The 25,938-nt window shown below is 38.7% G+C and overlaps 1 protein-coding gene across 4 annotated transcripts; it reads left to right on the top strand.

Annotated features, from left to right (window-relative positions):
• The first annotated feature begins 10,723 nt into the window (after positions 1–10,723).
• LOC113038238 (far upstream element-binding protein 1) lies at positions 10,724–25,937 on the top strand. Of its 4 annotated transcripts, XM_026195527.1 has the most exons (20): positions 10,725–10,915; positions 11,508–11,601; positions 11,946–11,981; positions 12,097–12,136; positions 12,244–12,290; positions 13,170–13,241; positions 13,351–13,408; positions 13,496–13,658; positions 13,780–13,878; positions 13,973–14,071; positions 14,175–14,277; positions 14,484–14,720; positions 14,832–14,992; positions 15,149–15,285; positions 15,384–15,460; positions 21,219–21,344; positions 21,648–21,722; positions 22,224–22,283; positions 22,569–22,723; positions 22,952–25,937. In XM_026195527.1, exons 1-20 carry the CDS (start codon positions 10,823–10,825, stop codon positions 22,958–22,960), a joined length of 1,941 nt encoding a protein of 646 aa, XP_026051312.1. In that variant the 5' UTR covers positions 10,725–10,822; the 3' UTR covers positions 22,961–25,937. The 4 variants fall into 4 exon arrangements, with proteins under 4 accessions (XP_026051304.1, XP_026051322.1, XP_026051312.1 ...); XM_026195519.1 differs by lacking the exon at positions 22,952–25,937 and having other exon boundaries at positions 10,724–10,915; positions 22,569–22,945; XM_026195544.1 differs by lacking the exon at positions 21,648–21,722.
• The last annotated feature ends 1 nt before the right edge of the window (position 25,938 follows it).

Below are 25,938 nucleotides of genomic sequence, written 5' to 3'. Positions count from 1 at the left end.
AAACACTGCCACTCTGAGAGGCTCTTTTTATAGCAAATTGATAAGTTGCAAATTGGTCCTCCGGCTGTTTCTTATATGTACAACTTTTCCAGCCTCTCATTATACCTGTTCAAACATTTTTGGAATGTGTAGCTCTCATGAAATCCAAAATGAGCCAATATTTGGCATGACATTTCAAAATGTCTCACTTTCAACATATATTCTATGTGAATAATATATAAGTTTATGAGATTTGTAAATTATCCCATTACTTTTTTACTCACAATTTGTACAGTGTCCCAACTTTTTTGGAATTCAGTTTGTAAATTTTTTTGAATGTGTATTTAAAAACTTGTTATGAATAGGAATTGTTAGGAAGGATTAAATTGGAATCATTAAATTACTTATGATTCCCATTCCTATATTCCCATTACACAGATCCTAGATAAAGGTTTACATATAAAGAATTACTTTTCTCAAGTGAATGTAACTGTTTAATTGTTGAGAGTACTGTTATTCACCTGGGTCAGGTATTCCAGGGCCAGTTCAGCCGGGCCGTCCGTCTTGCACTGACATGACCATTGGGACCTGAGGTTGCATATAACCTGCAGCAAAGAAGAACATGCTTACAGTATGTGAACTCTATACATTATTAATGTTTCTGTCTTTACCTGCTGCTGCTGGTGTAGGATAAACTTAATTTCTGTCTGGATGAGGCCAGTGGTATATACTATGGGAGAAAGAAAAAATAAACAATCAGATATCTGTACAGGTACAGATCATATGTTCAGAGACATGACACATAAAGTGAAGAGAATGTAAATGTTGTTGTTGATCTAGAAAAAGTAACACTGAAATTATATTTTGACTTTTAATTGACTTTGAAGTGTTGTTAATATTTTTTATAAGATTGTCAAATATATGTCAACTCTCACCAGGTGCCACCGACACATTGTCTGAAGGTACATTTGCTCCTCCCGTCTGTCCTACAAGAAGAATGCAGTTGAAACTAGATTAGATCATTCAGTTATCATACCAGAAAAGTGCTTTGTCATTATGAGAACAATCCATATCATTGTGTGCATTTTCTCAGAACTGAACCGGTTTCCTGGTAATCGCCAGATCATTAACCATAACTATGCCAACAAAAGTCTGCAACAAACTGAAACTGAAGCAAACAGAAAATAAGTGTGATATTTGGTTTGCACATTAGAGTGCAGTGGAGTAGCACAAGCAAGAAACACTACCATAGAGCAGTAATGAGTATCATAGTTAAAGCAGAAATACAGTTACATCTTGACTTACATCATCCTTTACAGGATGTAATGGATGAATACATTATACTTTACATTTGTTTTGAAAAGTGTCACACTTTTTGTAATTTCAGATGGTATAAAATTATGGGTAATCACTTACCTTTTAAAAAACATGATAGGGGGTTATAATGTTACTCTAAACTGAAAAACAATAGTAAGGGGGGATACATTGAATTCCATTGTTAGTCAGTGTATATTTATGTGTATATACATTTAATATGCAGTGTTTCAATGTTTGTAATTTTCTTGCATTCTTAATTTTCTGCACACATAGGGAGTCCCTGACCAGTGGTGAAAAAAGGCAGAAAAAGTTACTTAAGTACAGTGGTGGACAGTAACAGAATAGCTTTACTTCGTTCATGTACTTAAGTACATTTTTCAAGTATCTTTTCGAGTATCGTTTAGTGCGAGTCTCCAGTGAACTGAATTCACAAGTAAGAACCAGGAGATCTTGTGAGCGCGCGTGACTGATGCTGCTAAAAGTAAGTTACTGATGTCGAATTTTGGGATTAATTATTGTAACTGAAAATCATATTTAGGTCAAACTGACATTTGTTTGTGAACTAAATCTGCTGTAAAGTGTGATCTATTCAAGCCCTTTGAAATGCTTGAATGCAGACACATTAGCATCAGCGCCTCTTATGTCAAAAAAAGGAAACATTAAAATAAAAAATTAAATAACTCATGCACTTTCAAATTCCCTGCTTCTGCAATGTTAACAGTTTTATTAAAATGCTAAGTGTTCAGCCCTACATGACCTCTGTTTTTATGTTGTTTATTAACAGTATATATTTTTTATATTGTTTGAATTAACTAGCCAAGTAGACAGATATTAATTTTTATTCATAATCATACTGAAAAAATGTAAATATTGTTAGTTGATGCTAACTGTCTAGCTAACAAGCTTGCTGGTGCTAAGTTGAGGTCATTTTTATATAGAAAGTCCAAAAAGTTTTATCAAACCATCTATATAGATTACATCTGGGGAAAAAAGAAAGGATGTACATTATTACATAAAACATAAAAACAAAAATTAGCAGTTCTGGATCCACCTATACTGGCAGCATTGTCCTCTTGTCAGCTCTCCTTTAGCAGCATTGTTATGCGGCAGAGTGCTAATCGGAAACACCTGGTGGTGTAATTAGGAAATGTGTGTGTGTATGTGTGAGTTTATGGCCAAAATTATGCTAGTGGTTGAGCAGGGCAGGGGTCTTTCAAGTTTCAAGTTTAGTTACTTGTAATTTTAACATGCCCCATAGGCTAATTATCATTCTGGTAAATTCATGTAAGTAAATAAATGTGTCATAAAGGTCACAGACCTGTAAAGAAATTTTTTACAGACATAGTTAGAGACATTTCCTTGATTTCCTTGTCTGTAACTACTGGATATCAGTTTCACAAGGCACTAAATTAAACATTATGAGCACATAAGAAAATACAAATTTAAAAGGTAGGAAAGTTGTATTTTTTGTCATAAAAAGGTGAAGCAGGTGTGCTGGCTGTGACTGTTAAGTTTATACTTGACTGATGGCACAGAAGCTGCGGGTTATCGCGGTTTTTTTATTTGCTGCAGTAGTGACTACTTGCTGGTACATTTTATATTTCCTATAATATTCATCACTGAGACATGTTGACCTGAGATCTGTTGTAATTTTTTGTAAGCAGAATGTTGTCCCCCCAAAAAAAGATTTTAAATGTGTTATTTTGGAACAACATAGTTGCAAAAATTAAATATTTATCTCTGTTAAAATTAAGCCACTTCAAGTATTTTAGTGTGATATAATTGTACTTCTTTACATTACATACATAAATTCCAGCAGCATATATAAACTATTGACCAAAATAATAATAATAATAATAATAATAATAAATCATAAGAAATATCAGAACTACCTAGCTGGAGATAGATCAAGGGGAACACACCACCTCCTCAGCAAAACACAATTCTACAAAAGCATTCAATCTTTGAGACCAATTTATAAATCGCACAGAACCTTTAAAATGAACCTTTAAAATATATCATATGTATTATAATTTGCATAGATATGCTTAATTTTTTTCTCAGTTTACCTTTCAAAGCTTTACTAAATCTTCATCAAGCTTGACATGAGTGTCCATTTTTATCCTCGTCTGTTGTCATGTGTCAATATTTTTTTTTTTGTAAATGAAAATTATTTATGTCAACAAACACAAGGCATTGTATTGGGCTCTTGATTTGATCAGGTAGTTGGGAGACACTGCTTTTTACTTACAAGGATGAAAAAAAAAGGATTGGGTGGATTTTTATCATCATAGGGTGATTGTGTACACACATTGCCAACACACATGTATGTCCAAGCTACATGTGAAAGTGAATTTTGCATAAAATTCTCCTTTAAGAAAACTAAGTATTTGCAGAATGGACTGATACTGAGCCAAGAAAACTGTATAATTGTGATGATTGCGACCCAGTGAGATACAGGGAGAGAGAGATCCAAGTGCAGGTATGTTTTTATTAGGGTAATCCAAAACGTAATCCAAAACAAGCCAGGGTCAAAACCAGAAAACAGTCCAAACAAACAAACAAAGAAGAAGCAGGAAGGGAACAGGCACCGCGTGACATTACCCCCTCCTCCACGGAGCAGCTACCAGATGCTCCACCCGAACCCAAGAAGAGACCAAAGACACAAATAGACCAGGAGGGAGGTGGAGCGGCGGATGACCAGGGGGAGGGATGGAGGGCCAGGTAAAATGGGGAAACAGAGACAAGAGGACCAGGTACAATGTGGAAACAGAGACAAGAAGTGCACACACAAAATCAAGGAGCCCAGGAGGGTGGTGGACCGGCGGATCAGGGGGAGGGACGGAGGGCCAGGTCCATAAATGGAAACAGACAGGAGAGAAACAAAAATAATTTGTCAAAACAAGTCTGAAACAGAGAACATGAACAAGTTAAGGGTAGCCTCCGTGACCACAACAGGATCGGTCGGGCACTCAGAGAGTTTGACTGAGACGTGACGAGGCTCTGGAAGTTCCGCAGAGATGTGGAGAGACTCTGGTAGATCCGCCTAGCCGAGGAGAGGCTCTGGTAGTTCAGCAGAGATGTGGAGAGGCTCTGGTAGATCCGCCTAGCCGAGGAGAGGCTCTGGTAGTTCAGCAGAGATGTGGAGAGGCTCTGGTAGTTCAGCAGAGGCGTGGAGAGGCTCTGGTCTTTCAGCAGAGACGTGGAGAGGCTCTGGTAGATCCGCCGAGCCGAAGAGAGGCTCTGGTAGTTCAGCAGAGACGTGGAGAGGCTCTGGTAGATCCGCCGAGCCGAGGAGAGGCTCTGGTCAGCAGAGACGTGGAGCGGCTCTGGTAGTTCAGCAGAGGCATGGAGAGGCTCTGGTAGTTCAGCAGAGGCGTGGAGAGGCTCTGGTAGTTCAGCAGAGATGTGTACAGAGGCTCTGGTAGTTCAGCAGAGATGTGGGGAGGCTCTGGTCAGCAGAGACGTGGAGCGGCTCTGGTAGTTCAGCAGAGGCGTGGAGAGGCTCTGGTAGTTCAGCAGAGGCGTGGAGAGGCTCTGGTAGTTCAGCAGAGGCGTGGGGAGGCTCTGGTAGTTCCACAGAGACGTGAAGTGACTCTGGTAATCCCATGGTGTTTCTACTGGATTCCAGAAGATTATTGCTGACTTGACTCTGCTCATGAAGTTCATTGGTGGCCTGACTCTGCTCATGAAGTTCATTGGCGGCCTGACTCTGCTCATGAAGTTCATTGGTTGCCTGACTCTGCTCATGAAGTTCATTGGTGACCTGCGTTTGCCCATGAAGATCAATGGTGACTGGCCCTTGTCCGTGAATTTCCTCGGTGACTGGCCCTGACTCCGGAAGGGTCAACGGTGACTGGCCCTGACTCCAATGCTGACAATTGTGTTTTTTGTAAGACAGGTTTGTATTGTCTAACAACCCTCTCAAACAGTAATCTTCTATCATACATTCAAGGGCTCAAAGGAGGAATATAGTCTTTTCATGTAAGTGAATTGTTTTTGTGGTTTTATTAAATTGAGTATGGAATACAATGATGAAGAGCTTCCATTTCTTGATCCTAAAGTTTTAATAGTGGATCTTATCAACAATGGTATATAAAAAACTGACAAACGGAAAAAGCCTATTACATTAAGCAGCCATGTGCAACCAAGACATGGTTTGATAGTTTCTTAAAGGGGACCTTTAATGACCCTTTTCACAAGATGTAAAATAAGTTTCTGATGTCCCCAGAGTGTGTATGTGAAGTTTTAACTCAAAATACTTTACAGATAATTTTTTATAAATGTTTTTCAGAACATTTTTGTGTCTTCCCCTTTAAATGCAAATGAGCTGGTGCTCCAAGGAAGAGGACGGAGGGCGGAGCTTCAAGAGCTCAAGCCAGGGGGGCAGGGTTTCATATTTTATTGAAGCTTCTCCAGGCACCGCCATTGATTAGCGGACCCCCACCTGCTGTTAGCATTCCATTGACTCCCATTCATTTTGGCATCACTTTGACAGTGAATAACTTTACATCTGAGGTGTTTAAAGACTCCATTTGCCCATTAATTATTTCTAAAGAAACACGAAATTGTATAAAATGCTTCATTACCTAGTATCCTATGTTATGCCCCATAGAAGCAGTTTTTGTAAAAATAGACTAACGATTGCATGTGTGTGGTGCCGATACAGGATGGCTGCCTCCGTGACGTGCTCCGCATATGTTTTTGTGTTTTTGTTAGTTTGTCCTGTCTTTAGTTATATTCCTGCCATCAGTTTCACCAGGGATGAACTGCTGAACATTCGGCAGAACGCACCACAAGATGTTTTTCCGGATTTCAATTATTCAGACGTTTTAGTGAACATTGTTATCGGAGGAGCAGCGGCGCTGATCAAACGCTTCAGGACGCACAGACAGGGGAAGCGAGCGGGAGCGCTCGTCAGACTCAGGAAGCGCGGATTTCGAACGCCGTTTCCTAGCATCCATCTTGCAAATCTCTGCTCTCTACCCAACAACAAAACCTGGCTGAATGACACCATACCGGACAGCGCGCTCCATCTGCCGGACTTTCAGCTGTTTAGAGCGGATCGCGACGCAGAATCAAAAGGGAAATCGCGCGGCGGCGGGACATGCTTTTACATCAATGAACGGTGGTGTACAGATGTAACTGTGTTAAAGAAGACGTGCTGCTCAAATCTTGAAACACTCTTCATTAACTGAAAGCCGTTCTATTCGCCGCGGGAGTTTCACTCGTTCATTCTGGTCAGTGTTTACATCCCTGCGCAAGCCCATGTGAGCTCAGCTTTACAGAAACTCGCTGATCAGATCACAGACACAGAACAACATCACCCGGACTCTGTTTTAATAATTCTCGGGGACTTTAATAAAGCCAATCTCTCCCGTGAACTGCCAAAATACAGACAGCATGTTACATGTCCCACAAGAGACAGTAATATATTGGATCACTGTTACACCACAATAAAGGATGCATATCACTCTGTTCCACGAGCAGCTTTGGGACGTTCTGATCACCTTCTGGTTCATCTTATACCGTCCTACAGGCAGAAACTAAAATCAGCTAAACCTGTATCAAGGACTGTTAAAAGATGGACTAATGAAGCAGAGCAGGATTTACAATCTTGTTTTGACCTCACTGATTGGAGTGTTTTTGAAGCTGCTGCCACCGATCTGGATGAACTCACAGAGACCGTAACATCATATATCAGTTTCTGTGAGGATATGTGTATTCCTACAAAGACTCAACTAATTTACAATAATGACAAACCGTGGTTCACTGCAAAACTCAGACAGCTCCGTCAGGCCAAAGAAGATGCTTACGTGAAGGGGGACAATGTCTTTTATAAACAGGCTAAATACACACTGGAAAAAGAGATCAAAGTGGCAAAGAGGAACTATTCTGAAAAAATAAGGACTCAGTTCACTTCCAACAACTCCGCAACAGTGTGGAAAAGTCTAAAGAAGATCACCAATTACAAGACACCACCCCCCAGCACTGTGGAGAATCAACGACTGGCAGACGATCTGAACGAGTTTTACTGCAGGTTTGAAAGAACACCCATCACCTGCCCCGAACGCCTCCCCACACAACCATTCACACCATTCATAACTCCTGCATCCAGCCCTGAATGCCTCTCCAAACAAACGTTCACACCACTAACAGCTCCTGCAACCCATCCTGAACACCTCTCCAATCAAGCACTCTCAGCATTCTCACCTCCTGCATCCCCCCTCTCCCCCACACCTGCAATTCAGATCAGCGAGGATGCGGTGCGCCAGGTCTTCCGGAAGCAGAAAAGGAAAAAAGCACCGGGCCCAGATTGTGTTACACCAGCCTGTCTAAAATCCTGTGCTGACCAGCTGGCCCCCATCTTCACACGGTTTTTCAACAGATCGCTGGAGCTGTGCGAAGTCCCTTCATGCTTCAAACGCTCCACCATCATCCCCATCCCTAAGAAAACCAAAATTACAGGACTAAATGACTACAGGCCTGTGGCTCTAACGTCTGTAGTCATGAAGTCATTTGAAAAACTGGTGCTGGCCCATCTGAAGGACATCACTGGGCCCTTGCTGGATCCTCTTCAGTTTGCCTACAGAGCAAACAGGTCTGTGGAAGATGCAGTAAACATCGGACTGCATTATGTTCTGCAACACCTAGACAGACCGGGGACTTATGTGAGGATCCTGTTTGTGGACTTCAGCTCGGCCTTCAACACGATCATCCCAAACCTCCTCCTGCCCAAACTAAATCAGCTCTCCATGCCCACCTCCATCTGTCAGTGGATCAACAGCTTCCTGACAGACAGGCAGCAGCTAGTGAGGTTGGGAAAATACACATCCAGCACCCGTACAATCAGCAACGGAGCTCCCCAGGGCTGCGTTCTCTCCCCACTGCTCTTCTCCCTGTACACTAATGATTGCACATCTAAGGACCCCTCTGTCAAGCTCCTGAAGTTTGCAGATGACACCACACTCATCTGCCTCATTCAGGACGGTGACGAGTCTGCTTACAGACAGGAGGTAAAAGAGCTGGCTTTCTGGTGCACTCTCAACAACCTGGATCTTAACACGCTCAAAACAGTGGAGATGATTGTGGACTTCAGGAGAAACCCCCCTGCACTCCCCCCACTCACCATCATGAACAGCACTGTGACTGCAGTGGAGTCATTCAGGTTCCTGGGCACCACTATCTCTCAGGACCTGAAGTGGGACATTCACATTGACTCCATTGTGAAAAAGGCCCAGCAGAGGTTGTACTTCCTTCGCCAGCTGAGGAAGTTTAACCTGCCACAGGAGCTGCTGAAACAGTTCTACTTCACCATCATCGAATCCATCCTCTGTACTTCAGTAACTGTCTGGTTCAGATCAGCTTCTAAATCTGACCACAGAAGACTACAGAGGGTAGTCCGGACTGCTGAGCGAATCATTGGTACAACCCTCCATTCTATTCAAGAACTGTACTTATCCAGAGTGAGAAAAAGGGCTGTCAAAATCACTCTGGACCCCTCACATCCAGCACACTCCCTCTTTGAACTGTTGCCATCTGGTCGACGCTACAGAGCACTGAGCACTAGAACGACCAGACACAGGACTAGTTTCTTCCCCCAGGCAATCCATCTTATGAACAGCTGATAATAACTGCGAACACACTACACTTTATATTTATATACACATACACTTATTTATCTAACACACATACTTAGTATACACTTAAATTTTGCACATAATACACATGTACATACATAACTGCATTTTGTAATATACCTGCCTACAATTGTCAGTTTGTATATTGTCATTCACTATCTACTTATTTGTATTTTTTATTCTTTTATTATGTGTTTTATGTTCTGTCGCTGTCATTCTGTTGTACTGTGGAGCTTCTGTCACGAAAACAAATTCCTCGTTTGTGTAAACATACCTGGCAATAAAGTTCATTCTGATTCTGATTCTGATTATGACCTGTGACTCTCTGTCACACAGTAGAGAAATTACCTTATGGACAGGAGGAGAAGTTCGCAGACCATCTTTTACTGTCTATGAGGCAATCGGGGGAAAGTGGAGCCATAATGTCAAGGGAGAAGCCCATAGAATACTTACCAAAATTTGCTTCTGTTTCATGTTCACCGTCTCAGCAAGATTCGATGGGTGATTCCGTTTTCTCTTGGAACAGCTATTAGAAGACTTACAATTGTCAGACAGGTTGCTCACCTCACATTTATGTCATCAAGCTCAGTTTGAGTCTGCACAGTATGCTAGACCCCCAGGAAGTGTGTGCTTCTAATTGACTTCACTTGTCTCAGTTGAACCCAATTGGGTCGCTGTGCCCATTTCTTTTACTGTTAATGGCTCAATCTACTACAATACCGGTGCTAGCCTTTGCAAAATAAACAATCCACTATTAGTAAAAGCCTATTATCTTTACAGAAAATGCACTCGGTTTAAAAGTCAGTCATCTGATTGCACTGTATAAAAAATTGCACTTTATGAATACAAGGACAGGAGCATGGCATGATAAAAAATAACTCATGGTGCCATCGCATGCTTTTACAAACTTGTGATTAGATTTCAGCGGTAGATTTCACATTGCTTTCATATGCAATTTGAACTCCCACTTTATTCACAATCATTCTGGTAGCACTTGAAGGCAGCATCAGTAAAAAAAAAAAAATGACCATGGTAGCTTTAGCAACATTAGCCTTACAGAGTGCCAAGAATTTCTTTCAGAAAGGCAACTTGGAAAACTATTACATGATACTTCTTCTGGAGGTGTAGCTGGATCACGAACAGTTAGCACTGCTTCATCCTTCAGGAGGAACTTTTGTCCAAAGACTGCTTTACACTGACCCTCATTCACAAAGCAGGCTGGTGTAAATGATTCGTGGAGACATAAACAAATTTCAGTAGAGTTGAGGGAACATTTTCTTCAAAAACAAATTTAATCTACATCGTCTTCAACGGCTCAGATTTCAGGAGTAAATGGAGAGAGCTAATTAATAACTTACCCTCATGTTGTTCCAAACCCCTATGACCTCCTAAATTTTATCTAGCAGACGCTTTTATCCAAAGCGACTAACAAATGAGGACAGTAGAAGCAATCAAATCGAAAAAACAAAAGAGCATTAATATGCAAGTGATATATAAGTATATTAGTAGTGTTATATTTAATTTTTAAAACATTGTGCAGCATTTCTGTCCAAGCAATAATAAAATGACACATTTAATTTATATTTTTTCTTAAATCTAATTTTGTAAAAAAAAAAAAAAAAAACATTATTATCAAAATTAGCCTAGTAATGATAATAGGACTACTAGTAGTATCGTTAATAATAAATATAATGTTCATGATAGAATTAAAATGATGAGTATTATGGTTGGGCAGAAACAACCACAGTTAGGACTTTTATCCCATCTCCGTGGTATTCTGCCGGCCGGAAGTGGAGTCAGGATCGAAGCGGCTGCAGGCAGTTTTCTTCATCACGCTCTCCCGCTCGGCCATCTTCCTTCAGCTCGAAAAGACCGTTCCTGCAGACATGGCCGACTACTCTAATGTCGCTCCGCCATCCTCAAACACCGGTGGAGGGATGAACGATGCTTTTAAAGACGCCCTTCAGAGAGCCAGACAAGTGAGTGTTTTGAAAACGTCAAAAAAACTGTTCGTGTCTTTAAACTTTAAATTTAAAAAATTGATATGAAAGGTAACCGTCTCGTTACGTTAGCTAACGTGCTAACTTGAGGCCTTGATGCGTTGTAACAAAGAGGTTTCAGTTGTGTGTTCAGATTTTTCTTCTATTTCTTTCTTTTTTACTCTTTTATTTTAAAGCTTAATTTAAGACGAATGCTTTTGATAAATGATGAACCCATTTCACACTCGCTCCAACGAGCTAAAGAGCTAATTGTTTAAACTTACGTTACGAATTATTAGACAGTTAAGTAAACTGTGATTTTGCGTATGCACAAATAGTCACCTATTGCTGGAATTAGGTTACAAGGTATAGGAGGACCTTAATGTATATGTTTTTGATAATGTTTCCTTCCATCCAATTATGAATAAGGCATGTAAGTTAACGTTAATTCCAACTTCCTACGGTTTTGGGTCCTGCTGAATCGACCTAATTTGTTCAGGACAACAGTGCAGGCCACACACTGTTACAGTGTTATAATCATACTGAGTTATTGAAAAACTTTTTAACTCTGCCTATCACTATATTATTTTAGATAGCTGCCAAAATAGGAGGTGATGGAGTATCCCCCTCTCCAGTTTCCAATGAGTTTGGTTATGGAGGACAGAAGAGACCTCTTGAAGATGGAGGTAAGCTCATAGGTGCATTGTAGTAGTTTTGTTGTTGTACATAATAGTCAACATAAATCACAGTATAATCTCCTTAAATCCTGTGGTATTCTTAACTTATATAATGAATATATTGTTATATTTTAGTTAATGTATTTTTTATATTTTGACTGGATTTTATGGTATGAAACAATACTCACTGCCTCACAATATGCAACATTTGGTGTTATTTTTTTTTTTTTTATACTTATTTTGTACTCTGGTCAGCGATGCTATTAATTGTTTTAGATTCCAGTGTTTTGGTCTAAACTGTTTTGGTCTTCTTTTCTCTCTCTCTCTCTCTCTGTCTCTCTCTCTCTCTTCAGATCAACCAGAAACCAAGAAGGTTCCACCAAGTGATCGTAAGCATTGCGATTGTCTTCTAGAAGGAACAAATTAGCTATTAAATATGTATTTAACTGTTTTAAAGATATGTCTGTAGCTCATCTCATAAATTCATGCTTTCATTTGCATCAGCTTTTTCATCTGTAATGGGAGGCATGGGTGGCCCAACAAGGTAACAGTTTTATTATTTAATGGTTAATATGATCGTTTGTAATTTAAATATAATGGTACATTTCTGCTCTGCCTTTCGTCTAATGTTGTTTTCACATCTCTCTGCAGGTCTATATCAGAAGAGTTCAAGGTTCCAGATGGCATGGTTGGCTTCAGTAAGTGGACTTGTGGCACATTTTCACTGCGTTGTACGACTCGGCATGGCTCTGATCGGCTTGCTTTTCCACTGCAGTTAGTACTAGGGCTGGGATAATAAATGTATGCATCATAAATCGAGAAATGAATCTTGCATTGTTTCTAAGATTTTCCGAAGGCATCGCGATTCTCTCTTGAATCGATTCTGAGCTTAGTTTTTAACAGCAGATGGCTGAATTATTATTATTTTTTACTTAATTATTTGTGCTATAACTATATACCGTGGTAAAAGCTTCAGCGATTGTGAAAATTTGATGCCGTCACATATCTAATGTACATACAATAGGACTATAATAGGGCTGGGATAAACGATTATTTTTTAAACGATTAATCTAGCGATTATTTTTTCAATGCATCAATTAATCTAACGATTAATTTTTTTCAGACCGATTCAATTTCGATTATTTCCCCATTAATTGACTACTAACAATTTGTATATGTTGATTTACATATCTGAATGAAAAAAACATGAATTCCTTAACATTGCAATATACTATACTATAATACAGCAACCAATGTAAACTTGAGGGCTTTAAGCTAATACAGAAAGTGCTTTTCCAAAAAAAAAAAAAAATCTATGCTTGTAATTTATTTCCTAAGCTGAATAACTCCCCTACAAAATCATCCCCATTACTGATTCTTTTTTTCCAAATAGAGCTATTGAAGTCATCTGGGTTTTTTTTTTTTTTTACATCGCAAGATATGAATTTTCCATGCAGTGGAAAAGCAACATTACGAATTCGGAAAAACAAATATCCATTACTACGTGCTTTGGAGAAATTGCATTTAAATCTAATAAAAGAAAAAAAATGCCATTTTAATTAAACCCTTGTTTTCAGTTATTGGAAGGGGAGGAGAACAGATTTCTAGAATACAGCAGGATTCCGGTTGCAAAATACAGATTGCTCCTGGTGAGTCAAATTGCTGTGTCCTTGCTGTGTGTGTTTCACAAGTCTGATTGTTGTCAGCTCTTTAGAGGAAAAATAAATGGCAATGCTTATTCTGCACTCTACCCAACAGACAGTGGTGGCATGCCTGAGAGGTCAGTGACATTAACAGGCGCACCTGATTCAATCCAGTGAGTATCTCCACACATTCAGAAATTTTTGGTGGGGTATTTTTTTTTTGTAGTGGGTGAAATTAAAAAAAGAAATTTTTGTAATAGGGCTGCAAAGAGGTTGCTCTCGGAGATTGTAGAGAAAGGCAGACCTTCTCCAGCATTCCACCACAATGATGGACCAGGGATGTCTGTTCAGGAGATGATGATCCCTGCCTCCAAAGCTGGTCTGGTCATCGGAAAGGGAGGAGAAACAATCAAACAGTTACAGGTAAGGTGCACAAATTATGTTATTTGGTTTAAAGTTTCTACATTTTCTTTCACTTTTTACCATAAAAGTTTTTTTCTTAACAGACATTTACTTATTTAATTGTTCAACACTTGTGTAATAGGAACGTGCTGGAGTCAAAATGGTCATGATTCAAGATGGACCCCAAAACACAGGTGCTGATAAACCACTCAGGATCTCTGGCGATCCTTTTAAAGTTCAGGTGGGTACATATAAACCTTTGCAATTCTGCGTTGAAGTTATTCCAAATTATGGGCTGTATATCTAAATCAATTTAAATGTCTTGGTCTGTACAGCAAGCTAAAGACATGGTGATGGATCTAATCCGAGATCAGGGTTTCCGGGAACAGAGAGGAGAGTATGGTTCTCGAGTTGGCGGTGGAGACAGTTTGGATGTATGAACTGTTTTATAAGAATAACCTTTAGATTCTTTGTGATGTTATACATTTAGATAGAAATTTGAAAAGCAGTTTACTAAGTGTTTTGCTGTTGCTTTAGGTCCCTGTGCCAAGGTTTGCAGTGGGAATTGTGATTGGTAGGAATGGTGAAATGATCAAAAAGATTCAGAATGACACTGGTGTGAGGATTCAGTTCAAACCAGGTAAGAAAGATTTCCTATGTGCTCTTTTTTTTTTTTTTTTTTTTTTTTTTAAATCCAAATAGCTTTCAGACCTTTGATATAAAAATAAAAGTTTTTTTTTTCTCTCCAACTAGTTTATCGCCATGAAAATAGTTAAGGAAGTTAGCATGATGTTAAATCACTAGCCAACCAGACTTTTGATACAAATACTTGTTGTTTTGCTTCAGATGATGGCTCCACACCAGAGAGGATCGCTCAGATTATGGGGCCTCCAGACAGGGCACAGCATGCAGCAGATATCATATCTGACCTGCTGCGGAGTGTTGAGGCCGGAGGCCCCCCTGGTCATGGGGGCAGAGGGAGGGGCCGTGGACAGGGAAACTGGAACATGGGCCCTCCTGGAGGCTTGCAGGAATTCACTTTCACTGTGCCTACCATGAAGACCGGCCTAATCATTGGAAAAGGTAAGTTGTTGATAATTGCTTTACCTTTAATGGGATATGCAATTTTTATATGACAGAAATTTGTAATGAATGAACATGATGATGATTTCTTCGCACTCTCTCTCTCTCTAGGTGGTGAAACCATTAAGAACATCAGCCAGCAGTCTGGAGCCAGGATAGAGTTACAAAGAAACCCTCCACCTAACTCAGACCCTAATATAAAGATCTTCACAGTCCGTGGATCACCTCAACAGATTGATTATGCCAGACAACTGGTCGAGGAGAAGATTGGAGTGAGTGCCTGAATTTTCACTATGCCTAAATGTGCTCATTTTTGGGGTTAACATATTAATTGATTGTCTTTCTGAAATCTTTCTCAGACAAATTATCTCAATTTATTTATTGCTTATTGCCTGATTTATACTTAAAATGATTTTGGTTTGTCTTAGGGTCCAGTTAGCCCTATGGGTGGTCCTCCTGGGCCCCATGGAGGTCCTTCTCATGGCCCTCCCGGTCCACCAGGACCACCTGCTCCCATGGGTCCATACAACCCTGGGCCCTATGGCCAGGGCCCTCCTGGACCACAGTAAGGAGTTTCTCCTTCATGTTTAGCATGTGTCAGTTTTTTTCAATTAGTCTTTATTGACACTTATTTTTAAAATAAAATGTATTCTTATTCTACAGTGGTCCCCCGGCACCATACCAGCCTCAAGGCTGGGGCAACGGATACCCTCACTGGCAGCAAGGTCAGCCAGATCCCAGTAAGTGCTCATTTCATAGCTGTGCTAACTAGGGTTGGTTTGGAATTAGGTTACCATTTATGACTGTTGTGTACAAAACAGAATCAGAACGCAGATTTCAATGCCATTTAAATGCTTATGCTGTTGATTAAAGTATTTGGAGTAGTTAGCCTACCATTAGCTAGCTACATTAACGTGCTTAAAATAAAATGCCTAAAGCTAAACTTCCCTTGATGATTTGCAATGAGAAGTGTTTCTTATCTAAGACTGTTCTCCAACAAAACAGAACATTAACATATTTTTACCACACAACATCAGTCAGATGCTTTCTTTTGTGATCTGACGTGACTTCATATCACAGAATTAGGCAGAAAATATATTCTATACTGTAAAAAAGGCATGTTGATTAGCAATGGATTATAAATCTACTTCTGATAATACCAGACATGGCTTGAAGAACAGATGAACCATTCATCATTGCAGTCAAGTGTTTGTTCATTTTTCATCATTCAAAACATTTTCTGTCTTTTTATTCAGTCACATTGATGGCTGGATGGCTTAGTTTATATTAGGAATTTCAGGAGTGTCATGAGTTCTGTTACTTCTGTGATCCATATGTGGAGTTTCTGCGTGAGGGTGACCTCAGGCTTCCAGTACAAATGAAACTGATATTACATGCATTTAGCACTCGAGAAATAATACTTCTCTCAGAAGAAATTTGAAGTAGACACATAATCATCCATGTTATTCTCCAATGTTCAGGAGTTTTTTTTTTTTAATCGCAAAAAACACTCTGATGTGCCAAGCCACCAGAACCAAGCCTAACTGTATTGTTGCATCCCTACAAAGAATACTGTCTACTTTCCTGTTATTAGTACTGTAACTGATATTATTGTAGTGGGGTTAGGTGGCTTAGGTTTTATTGTAAATTTAATTTGCAAGAGCTACGTCACAATTCAAGGATTAACGTTCAAGAGCTCCCTTATCGGTTCTGTTTTCAATACCGGAGAATAAAAGATACATTCTTAGATGTTTTGTTAGTACATGTTATCTTACACATTTTATCTCCCCAACAGATTAATTTAAAATAAGTTTATAATGCATGTTCACTATTCCCAATTCAGAAGACTGCACACACAGACTACGTCTCTGAATGCTTCTCATACTCCCTCCTCTCTGCCCCATGCGGTGCAAATCCTGAGTCGTGGACGAGCCGTATACAGTTGCCGCATTCACGCAGCTGGTTTCGTAATACTCGGTTATATTCGCTTGTGGCCCTGCACCTCTCCTTGAGCGCATCTGGCAGTATGGATGAGGCTTGACGCACGTGCGCAAACTGCGTCGACTTTTGCCTGGCTCCGCGTTTAAAACGAATGTAAATTCTAACTGCTTGCTAATATCACATGAATGAAAAGAAAAATTCAGCACATTTTCCACTTGTTCTTAAAATCCAAAATCCAATGTAACAAATGTAATACTTTAATAATTGACTAAAGAAATAGTTCTTTATAAAAAATAAACAAATATTTCCAGTGAAATTCAGTAAGTTCATTCTGTAAAAGTAGTTATACCATTACAATCTTACAAAAATATATATAACTATTGTGAATAAATGTAATAATAAATCCTCTATGGACTATTTGGATATAAATATGAGATTAATAAAAAGAATAATTGATAATATTGTGAAACCCTTAACACATATATGTAATGCCTCATTCCAAACTGGAACTTTCCCAGACAAAATGAAAATAGCAAAAGTGTTACCACTATTTAAAAATGGAAGTAAACATATATTTACAAATTATAGGCCTGTCTCTCTGCTGCCACAGTTCTCAAAAATATTGGAGAAAATGTTCTATAGCAGACTGGATACATTTATTGCGAAGCATGAGTTAATTAACGAGGGGCAATATGGATTTAGACCCAAAAGATCAACCACTATGGCTATTATTGATGCTGTGGAAGAAATCACCAGTGCTGTAGACAGCAAAAAACATGCTGTTGGAATCTTTATAGACCTAAGGAAAGCATTTGATACCATCAATCATTCTATCCTTGTACAAAAAGTAGAAAAATACGGTATTCGGGGAGTAGCTGGGAACTGGATTAAAAGCTATTTAGATGAGAGACAACAATTTGTTAAAATGGGGGACACTGAATCAAAATGTATGAGCATTGTTTGTGGGCTGCCTCAAGGGTCTATACTGGCTCCCTTGCTATTCAACTTATATATTAATGATATATTTAAAGTATCAGATTTATTAAAAATTGTATTATTTGCTGATGATACCAACTTATTTTATTCCAACGATAACTATAATAGACTTATAAAGGATGTTAATCAGGAATTAGCCAAATTTAAAACATGGCTGGATTTAAACAAATTGTCACTCAATCTAAGTAAAACAAAAATGATTATTTTTGGCAATTATAAGGAAACTCCGGAACTACTGATACGTATAAATGGTATTGAAATAGAAAAAGTAACAGAAATTAAATTCTTGGGAATCACAATAGACAACAAATTGAGCTGGAAATCACACATTGGACACATACAAAGGAAGATATCAAAAAATATTGCAATCATAAACAAAGCTAAGTACGTTTTAAATTACAAGGCGCTGTATATATTGTATTCCAGTCTGATTTTGTCATACTTAACGTATGGAATTGAGGTCTGGGGTAATAATTATAAGAGTTCCCTGCATTCCCTTGTAACTCTCCAAAAACGAGCAATCAGAGTTATTCATAAGGTAGGATACCAAGAACATACAAATATACTGTTTTTACAAAGTAATATGCTTAAATTCATGGACTTAGTCGTTTTTTATACTGCACAATTAATGTATAAAGCAAATTGGATCCTACTACCTGCAAATATTCAAAAACTATTCATAAAAAGAGATAGCTGTTACAATTTGAGAGGTTATGGTCATTTTAAAGTACCGGCTTTCAGAACGACGAAGAAAAGTGTGTGTGTGTCTGTGTGTGGTGCCAGGCTCTGGAATAACCTGAGAGCCCAACTCAAGCAGTGCCCATTCATTTATCAATTTAAATCAAAGTATAAACAAGTTATACTGTCTAAGTACAGGACAGAAGAATGTCCTTAGGTGTAGAAATGGAATTAGCTGCAGAGCAATCTATTTATGTTGTATTTTTTTTGACTGACAAACTAAAAAGATAATATAAGTTAATCAAGATAATATAATTAAACTATTTATAATTATAAACAATTGTGGCCAGTAAATGTATTGAACTCATAACAAGTAAGGAACAAAAGATCAAATTAAAAGATTGGTGACTAGCGAGTTTTTTTTGTGTGTGTTTTTTTTTTGTACTTATTGAAGATTCTTCTTTTTGGAATTAGCAGAATGATTGTGAGTTAATATTGTTGATTGTACTGTCACTGGAATAGGACAACACTAATATGTGGCAACTGTCTTATCGATTATAGTAGATACCTACGGTTTAAATGTAAAAAAAAAGGGGGTAGGCGTCAATAAGCTTAAGCTTCTGCCTACTCCTTTTGAGCATCAGATCCACGGTTTTATTTATTTGTTTTAATGTACTTGATCATCTGCGCATGTATCCTTTTTGGTTTCGCCTGTTGTGTTGTGTTGATGATTGTTAGTTGTTACTATGTTGATTTTGTGGAATTCTGATGCCCAAATAAAAACAGATGATGATGATGATGATATAGAACCCCTCCCAAAACACAATTGAAAATGTATTGAATTTCAGGGTTATAATGGGAATTCTATTGGTTTTAATGTAAACTAAAATGGTGTCTATTTGATGGATTCTATTGGTGGGATGTAATATGGCAGTTGGCAACCAATAGAACAACAGCAATTCCTATTGGAATAATTCCTAAAACAAAAAATTTTGTAACCGTTTAAATGGAAACTAAGATTTTTTTTTTTATTATTTTTTTTTTTATAAAAGCAGGGTAATGATACTCAAACGTTGTTGCACATTATTTACAATATTGAGCTGAAGCTTGACTTTGCAAATTTAAAATAGCAAATCAAATCGCAATTGCACAAAATTGCACAGCCCTACAGCCTGCATAAAGTAGTTGTGATTTTTCACTGTTGTGACTTGCATAAAAAGTTGAACGACAGTCACTGCCTTCAGTCACCACCCCACCATTCTATTCTACTTTTGCCAAACCCATAGACAACATCATGACAAAAAAGCTGCACTCAAGCACACCACAAAGAGTGCAGTTGACGGCAAATTAACGTGCGTTCTGCGCATGCGTGAGAGGAACGAGCTGTCCATATCAGCCACTGTTAATAGTATATATTCGTCATTCAAAAGGAGAAACTGAATCAAAGATATAGGAGATAAGCGCAGCTATACAAAATGTAAACAAAACCGTGGTTGTTTATCATTTAGAAAATCACTAGTTGATAACTTTAATAATTTTAAGCGGCTCATGTGAAAACATTTGTGTATAAGAATGAATGGGAAAGATCACGTAACGTTTAAACTGCCTTTTGTCTGTAACGCCTATATATACGTGCTTGTTTTGTTGTACCTATAGAGTAGTACTGCATCCTTTATATATCCAAAAAGTCTTTAGTTTTATATTTCTAAAAGATAAAAACAGCTTTCTGATTCTCTCCAGAAAAAGCAGAGCTCCTGGAGGCGTGCCATGGGCGGAGCTATGATACTGATGTTTCGTGTTGTTTCCATTAACATATATTCACTTATGTGCTGTGATTTCCAACAAAAGACAGAAATCTGATGCAATTTTACTTACATGAATGGGGTCTTTTATCACTGGGATCGCTCCATGTGTCAAATCAGTGTCGGACCTGGGCCTTGTTTATAAAACAACATTCACTCAAATGACCAGAACACACAAACGCACTTGATGCACTCTGTTACTGCCCCAGAAAAACAAACTGCATCCACTGTTCATGTAACCCTGGGTTCTTTGGGAAGCTGAACACGGTAAAAACGCACTTAATTTGGAGACGTTCTTGAACAAATCCAGCACTGGCGACTATTTCCCGATGAAGTGCGTTGATATGCAAGATCTCACTCTCCTCTGGTCAACGTGTGCGCAGGTGGGCTTTTCCGAGAGAAATGCTCATGTAAGGAGTTCCACTCTCATCTACGTCATTGAATCCATGATCGAAAAAAAACAGCCCAAACTTGTACCAACCCGGAAGTAAGATTTTCAGCACAGAAATTCTCAGTCATTCTTCTAAATTATGAGTGGAACACACCAAACAAATTAGCCTAACCATTGTTTACCATCGGCACAACATTGGCCAACCATCAGCTTGGTGTATCCCGGCATTTACATACATTAGAATCTGCGCTGGATTGAATGGGCCGTCTCCAGTTTCCCTTTTGTTTTGCTGCCTCCAGCTAGTGCGGTGACGTTGGCAAACACTAGTTACCTGTGATTGGCCTTGTTGTGCATCACTCAACAACAGGCCAATCAGAAGAGGGCCTCATGAATATTAGAAAGGCAAAAATCGACCTGTTCTCAAGCAGACCCATTGAGAAAGGAACTGTAAAAATATTTTGAGATGGTTTTTGGTACTTATACCGCAAATATATATTGTTAAGGACATCAAAACCTAAAAAAACTCCAGAAAGGTATACATCATGTGACCTTTAAATTAAAGGTTATTATAATTATAAAAAAAAAATATATATATATATATATATATATATATATATATGTATGTATATGTGTGTGTCCTCCACTGTCGGTTTGTGGCTTTTTTTTAAGTATCGCTTGTTTGTTCTGCAGATAAAGCAGCGGCTGATGCTAATGCAGCTGCATGGGCAGCCTATTATTCTCAGTACCAACAGCAGCCCCAGGGCCCCATGACACCAACTTCTGCAGCCCCTGGCACAACCCAAACCAACGGACAAGGTACAATTATTAGTAGTAGTATTTAAAAAACTGTCAACCTTCACTCTAGATCTACTGTTGTCTGTTGCACAGTAGTACTTAGTAGCCTTTCAGTGTAGCCATCACTGCACAGTACAGTGTTGTCTTTCTATTAGTTTTATACTTTGTTCTGGGATGGCCATTTTTGACTAGCATTCATGGACAGGGCATTTTCTGAGACACTCGACCTGTTTGTGCAAAGTGCACCACCTAGCTAGGTGGAGGACTTTCTGCAGCCTTAGAAAGAATGGTTCTCAATTTCTAAAATTGTACCATTTTTAACAGGTGACCCGCAAGCTCCAGGTCAAAGTGGACAGGCAGATTACACCAAGGCCTGGGAGGAATATTACAAGAAATTGGGTATAAATATCTTGCCAAATGTAGCTTGAGGTTATTTTCTTTGAGGGATCAGGTTAAATAGCAGCAGGGCTTGAATAGCCAATCAGTCTAGCGGGGTAAATTAGTGGCCGAGTTTTGTCTCTGGTGCTTGTCCACAGAAATATTGGTCTCAAACCCTGCTGTTCAGAATGAGGAGCTGTAGTGTCTCAGATAGAATAGGATTACCACAAACTGGAAAAAATCTGAAAAACTGGAATGAGATTATACTGGTCAGTTTTGTATATGTAATGAATACATATGTACACATTCTCAAATTTGTGCCTGAGTTTACGGTTTCATTGTAATTTTAAATATGATATTTTAATGCTAACTAAATTTGTTTTAATTGAACAGTTATTTTAATGTTAGTATAAAAAAAATTGGTGGTAGACTTTTAGTATAGTTGCATGTTTTTGTCAGTAAATAATTGTAATTGTTATGTTTTAGCTCTTGATTAATGTCTGTTTAATCTCGTCTCTTCAGGTCAAGGTCAGCCTCAGCAGGACTACACAAAGGCATGGGAAGAGTACTATAAAAAACAAGGTAAGATATGGTAGATGCTTTGTTTTCTAAGTTTTGGGCAGCTGCAGCTCTTTCACAGTCCTCTGCAGTAGAGCTGCTGTGGTCTCGGGCTGCCCTAGAGTAAATTAGTGGGTTTCTGTCCCGCCACTCGGAGGTAGTGTGGCCGGGGTCGTTCCCCCTCTTACAAACATTGTCATGGAGTATTTTATCCTAAAATCTTGTATTAAGTAGTGGTTTACAACACTGCCAGACTCTTTTTCTGCTTGACCTTCCATCTGTAATGCTTTGGGTTTGATTTAATCTCAGGTCAAGCTGCGCCTCAGGCAGCTGCAGCGACGGCGTCTCAGCCAGGAGGTCAGCCAGATTACAGTGCAGCGTGGGCAGAATACTACCGCCAGCAGGCAGCGTACTATGGCCAAGGTGCGCCTCAGGCGATGGGAGCTGCACCCCAGGCTCAGCAGGTACACCTCCGCTAATGCACTGCTCTGTCTCTTGCACTCTACACCTTTTTTTTGCTTCTAACATTTACTTTCACAGGTTCAGCAGGTTTCCAGATGAGTCATCGATACAACACAACCTAACTCTTTCCTCCTCAAACAGGCTTCTCTTTTTTGGGGGGGTGGGGGGTGTTGAATAAATGTTTCTGTTCTTAACATGTTGTGTATTTCTTATGTATTTCTTCTGCACAGGGCCAGTAATGTGAAGTGGACATAAAGTAAATGCTACATTGTCAGAAAAAACCTTTGTTAAATGTTTGGATGCAGACGCCGTGATGAAGATCTTAATTTCATTGGTTTGAGTGTTTAAGCTAGATCGCAGACCAGCTCTAAAGTCAAGTATAAATATATATATATTTTTTCCTTTCTGTTTTGCCACTCTTGTAAATGAACGGTTTGTTTTTAGTCGGGTAATATTGGTCATTCCAGCTTCTGTATATCCTGTATCTCATGTAGTTTTGAGACTAATTAATAGTCATTTTCTTGTAAATCATCTCCGTTCTAAAATGATATGCCTGTTGTGTTTTGCAATAAAACAATGAAACCTCCTGTGTTGGTAAGTGGGGTGTAACAGTGGGGAATGTTCTGTGAAAATTTCATTTCATGTTTTGGGACCGGGTTGGGGGAGTGGTATGCAAATTTACAAAAATGCTCTTTCCTTTTTATTTAATTTTTTTTTCAACTGTCTTTATTGCCCTGAATTTTTCTTTTGATTCCTGGTTTGTTTAAAAACCTCGATCATTTGACATTGCTTGTTTAACAAATGGACAGCTCTGTTTTTATTCTGCGTTTTGTTTTTTGACTGGTCATTGCTGTGGATGTAGGTGTAGGCAGGTTATCTAAGGCAAGGTGGCTTGGTGTTGGCAAGGTATGTGACTCATGCAATAACTCTTCAGTGCTGTAGTGTTGCTCATTCTTGTACTGCATTTTACCTGGTGTGTTGAGGTAGTTTGCACTGTTAATGAGAGACATTTCCTCCCTCACAGGCGAGATTAGGAAGGTGGTAAGCAAGTATGCGTCTTTACATAAACTATTGCTTTTTATATTGTGACTGCAATCATGTTGCAAGTATTTTAGTTTGTTCTCCAAGTTTGCTGCTTTTTTACAGGGCAGGTCAAGTATTCTGATCAACAGTTATGTCTTGCGAAATTATTTTTCCCACATCCTATATTTTGTATGTCTAAAATCCAAATATCGTGTATATATATTTATATCAATAATGCTGCCATTTTAAAAACATTTTGATACAATTAAAAATAGCTTGAGAATGCAAACGTCGACTACTTTTTCTGCCCATTGTCTGTTAGCATTCCTCCAATATAGGCCTATAGGTTTTTGGAGACTCTGGCCTCCTACACCAGTGATATGAGCTCTCCACTGTAAGTACAAAATGTACATGACTTAACGGGCCAATTTGATTTTTTTCCTCCTGTCAATGCATTCTTTGACTGAATGAAACGCAATGTATTTAAATCTCTAAATGTTCAAATGCCCTTTTTTGGGGTAAGTATGTCAGGGGTGTAATTTTGTTTTGACATGTTTAAGATAATGACCTGACCCTTTTTCTCTTTGGATAATCTTTGGATAAACTAAACAGCATTGTGTGATATTTAAAAATTGAGTCGTTGCTATGTTGACACTGCTTTAGTCATTTAGGTCTTCTCTCGGACTTATATGAAACTGCTAACTATATCACTGTTTTTTAATCAGTCACTGTAGAAACAGCATCTTTTTCCATCTGCAAATGTGTGGTTTAACATTGAATAGACCTGGAAATTGTCTGTCTTGTGATTTGTCAAGTATTTATACTGCATAGCCCATAACTACCATCAACCAATTGCCTCTTACAAATACTGATTAGTTTTAATGTCCGGTTTCTGACCTGTTTGTGATTTAAGGTCATTGAGGCTGTAAATTTGATGCTATGACGATTTTTGGCTGTTCATTAGTGAGCAGTGCATTGTCTAATCTTGCAGTGTCATCTCTGACCTTGCACCTTAGGTTCTTCAGCAATAACACAGGTAAGAGTATCCTAAGAAATCAAAACGATTGAGCCTGTGATCTAGTGTAATGCCTTTCACCTTAAAAACCGAGGTCAATATGTGCCGCTGTTTTAATGAAGGATGTCTCTAATAGGAGATAAACTGACGTATGCCACAATCGTCATAATTTAGATATGTCGGAAGTATGTTTATTTATTTTTTTTCCATATAAATTGCATGAGATTGACCTGTAGTTAACAAATGTTTTCCCTCTATTGAGATCTAACTAGGATTATCCTGTTTACTTTTTTACTAATTGAAACCAATTTGATTTTGATTTGATTGCTTAATTGTTAGCTTCTGGTAAGTCTTCAGTCTGGTCCTCTTCTACTGTTACACAATGCATGCAGATGTGAAATGATCCAGAGTTAGCCCTATGAATGCATTCACTGATAACTGACGTATACTTGTATGTATGCTCATGTCATTGGTTCATTGGTTTGCAGCTTTCTTGTTGCCCCTCTGTAGTGCTAATGTTTGTCCCACATTGCTGCCTTCATTCTCACTCACAGTGTTGAAGATGCTGCAGGCGTAGTTCGTAGAAATCAGGTCCTGAGCTAGTTTGTCCTTGAGGAATCCTTTGAGTCTGTCCCTCCACTGAACGTAGACTGTTCAAAGGCTCCAATTATAAGGTAAAAATATCACAAGGAATCTGTCAATGTTACTGTTAGTTTAGGGTAATGCCAGTTAGTTTTGATTATATGTGGCAATGTCTCTGTATTATTGGTTGTCTGATGGTTCTATGAAATGTTTTTGAGTACATGCTTTGCCTTTTAAGTGTAGTCATCAGTGCTGTACAGGTGGATCATGACCAGGAACTTTTTTTTTTTCTTTTTTTCAAAATACATTTGCTAGACTGGTTTTTGTCAGTTAAACGAGAGTTGATTTAAACAAAGTGTTTATCTACTGCTGCATATCTATTTGTATGCATGCAAGATGTTTCCTTTTGAGCAAATTGTTCACAACAGAATTCGTGGGGGTCTTAAAACGAAGAGAAAATCGGAGGCTATCTGAGAAATTTGGAGCATGCCTTTGAGGTAAAACTATCATGAACTGTTAGTTGTTGAATGTACTTTTTGATGTTGGTCTGAAATGTTGAAGATTGTTGCCATTGTCATCAATAAAATTGTAATCACA

Source organism: Carassius auratus, chromosome 2, assembly GCF_003368295.1.
Source record: "Carassius auratus strain Wakin chromosome 2, ASM336829v1, whole genome shotgun sequence".
NCBI lineage: Eukaryota > Metazoa > Chordata > Actinopteri > Cypriniformes > Cyprinidae > Carassius > Carassius auratus.
Note: the sequence above shows the minus strand (reverse complement) of the source record. Positions and strands in the feature narration are given on the sequence as shown.

What these genes read in the sequence shown, in the direction of transcription:
- LOC113038238 (XM_026195519.1), top strand. Translation starts at nt 10,823, where the DNA reads ATGGCCGACTACTCTAATGTCGCTCCGCCATCCTCAAACACCGGTGGA. An exon ending in CAAAATACAGATTGCTCCTG is followed by an intron (nt 13,242 to 13,350) that starts GTGAGTCAAATT and finishes TCTACCCAACAG; the next exon opens with ACAGTGGTGGCATGCCTGAG. An exon ending in GAGGATTCAGTTCAAACCAG is followed by an intron (nt 14,278 to 14,483) that starts GTAAGAAAGATT and finishes GTTTTGCTTCAG; the next exon opens with ATGATGGCTCCACACCAGAG.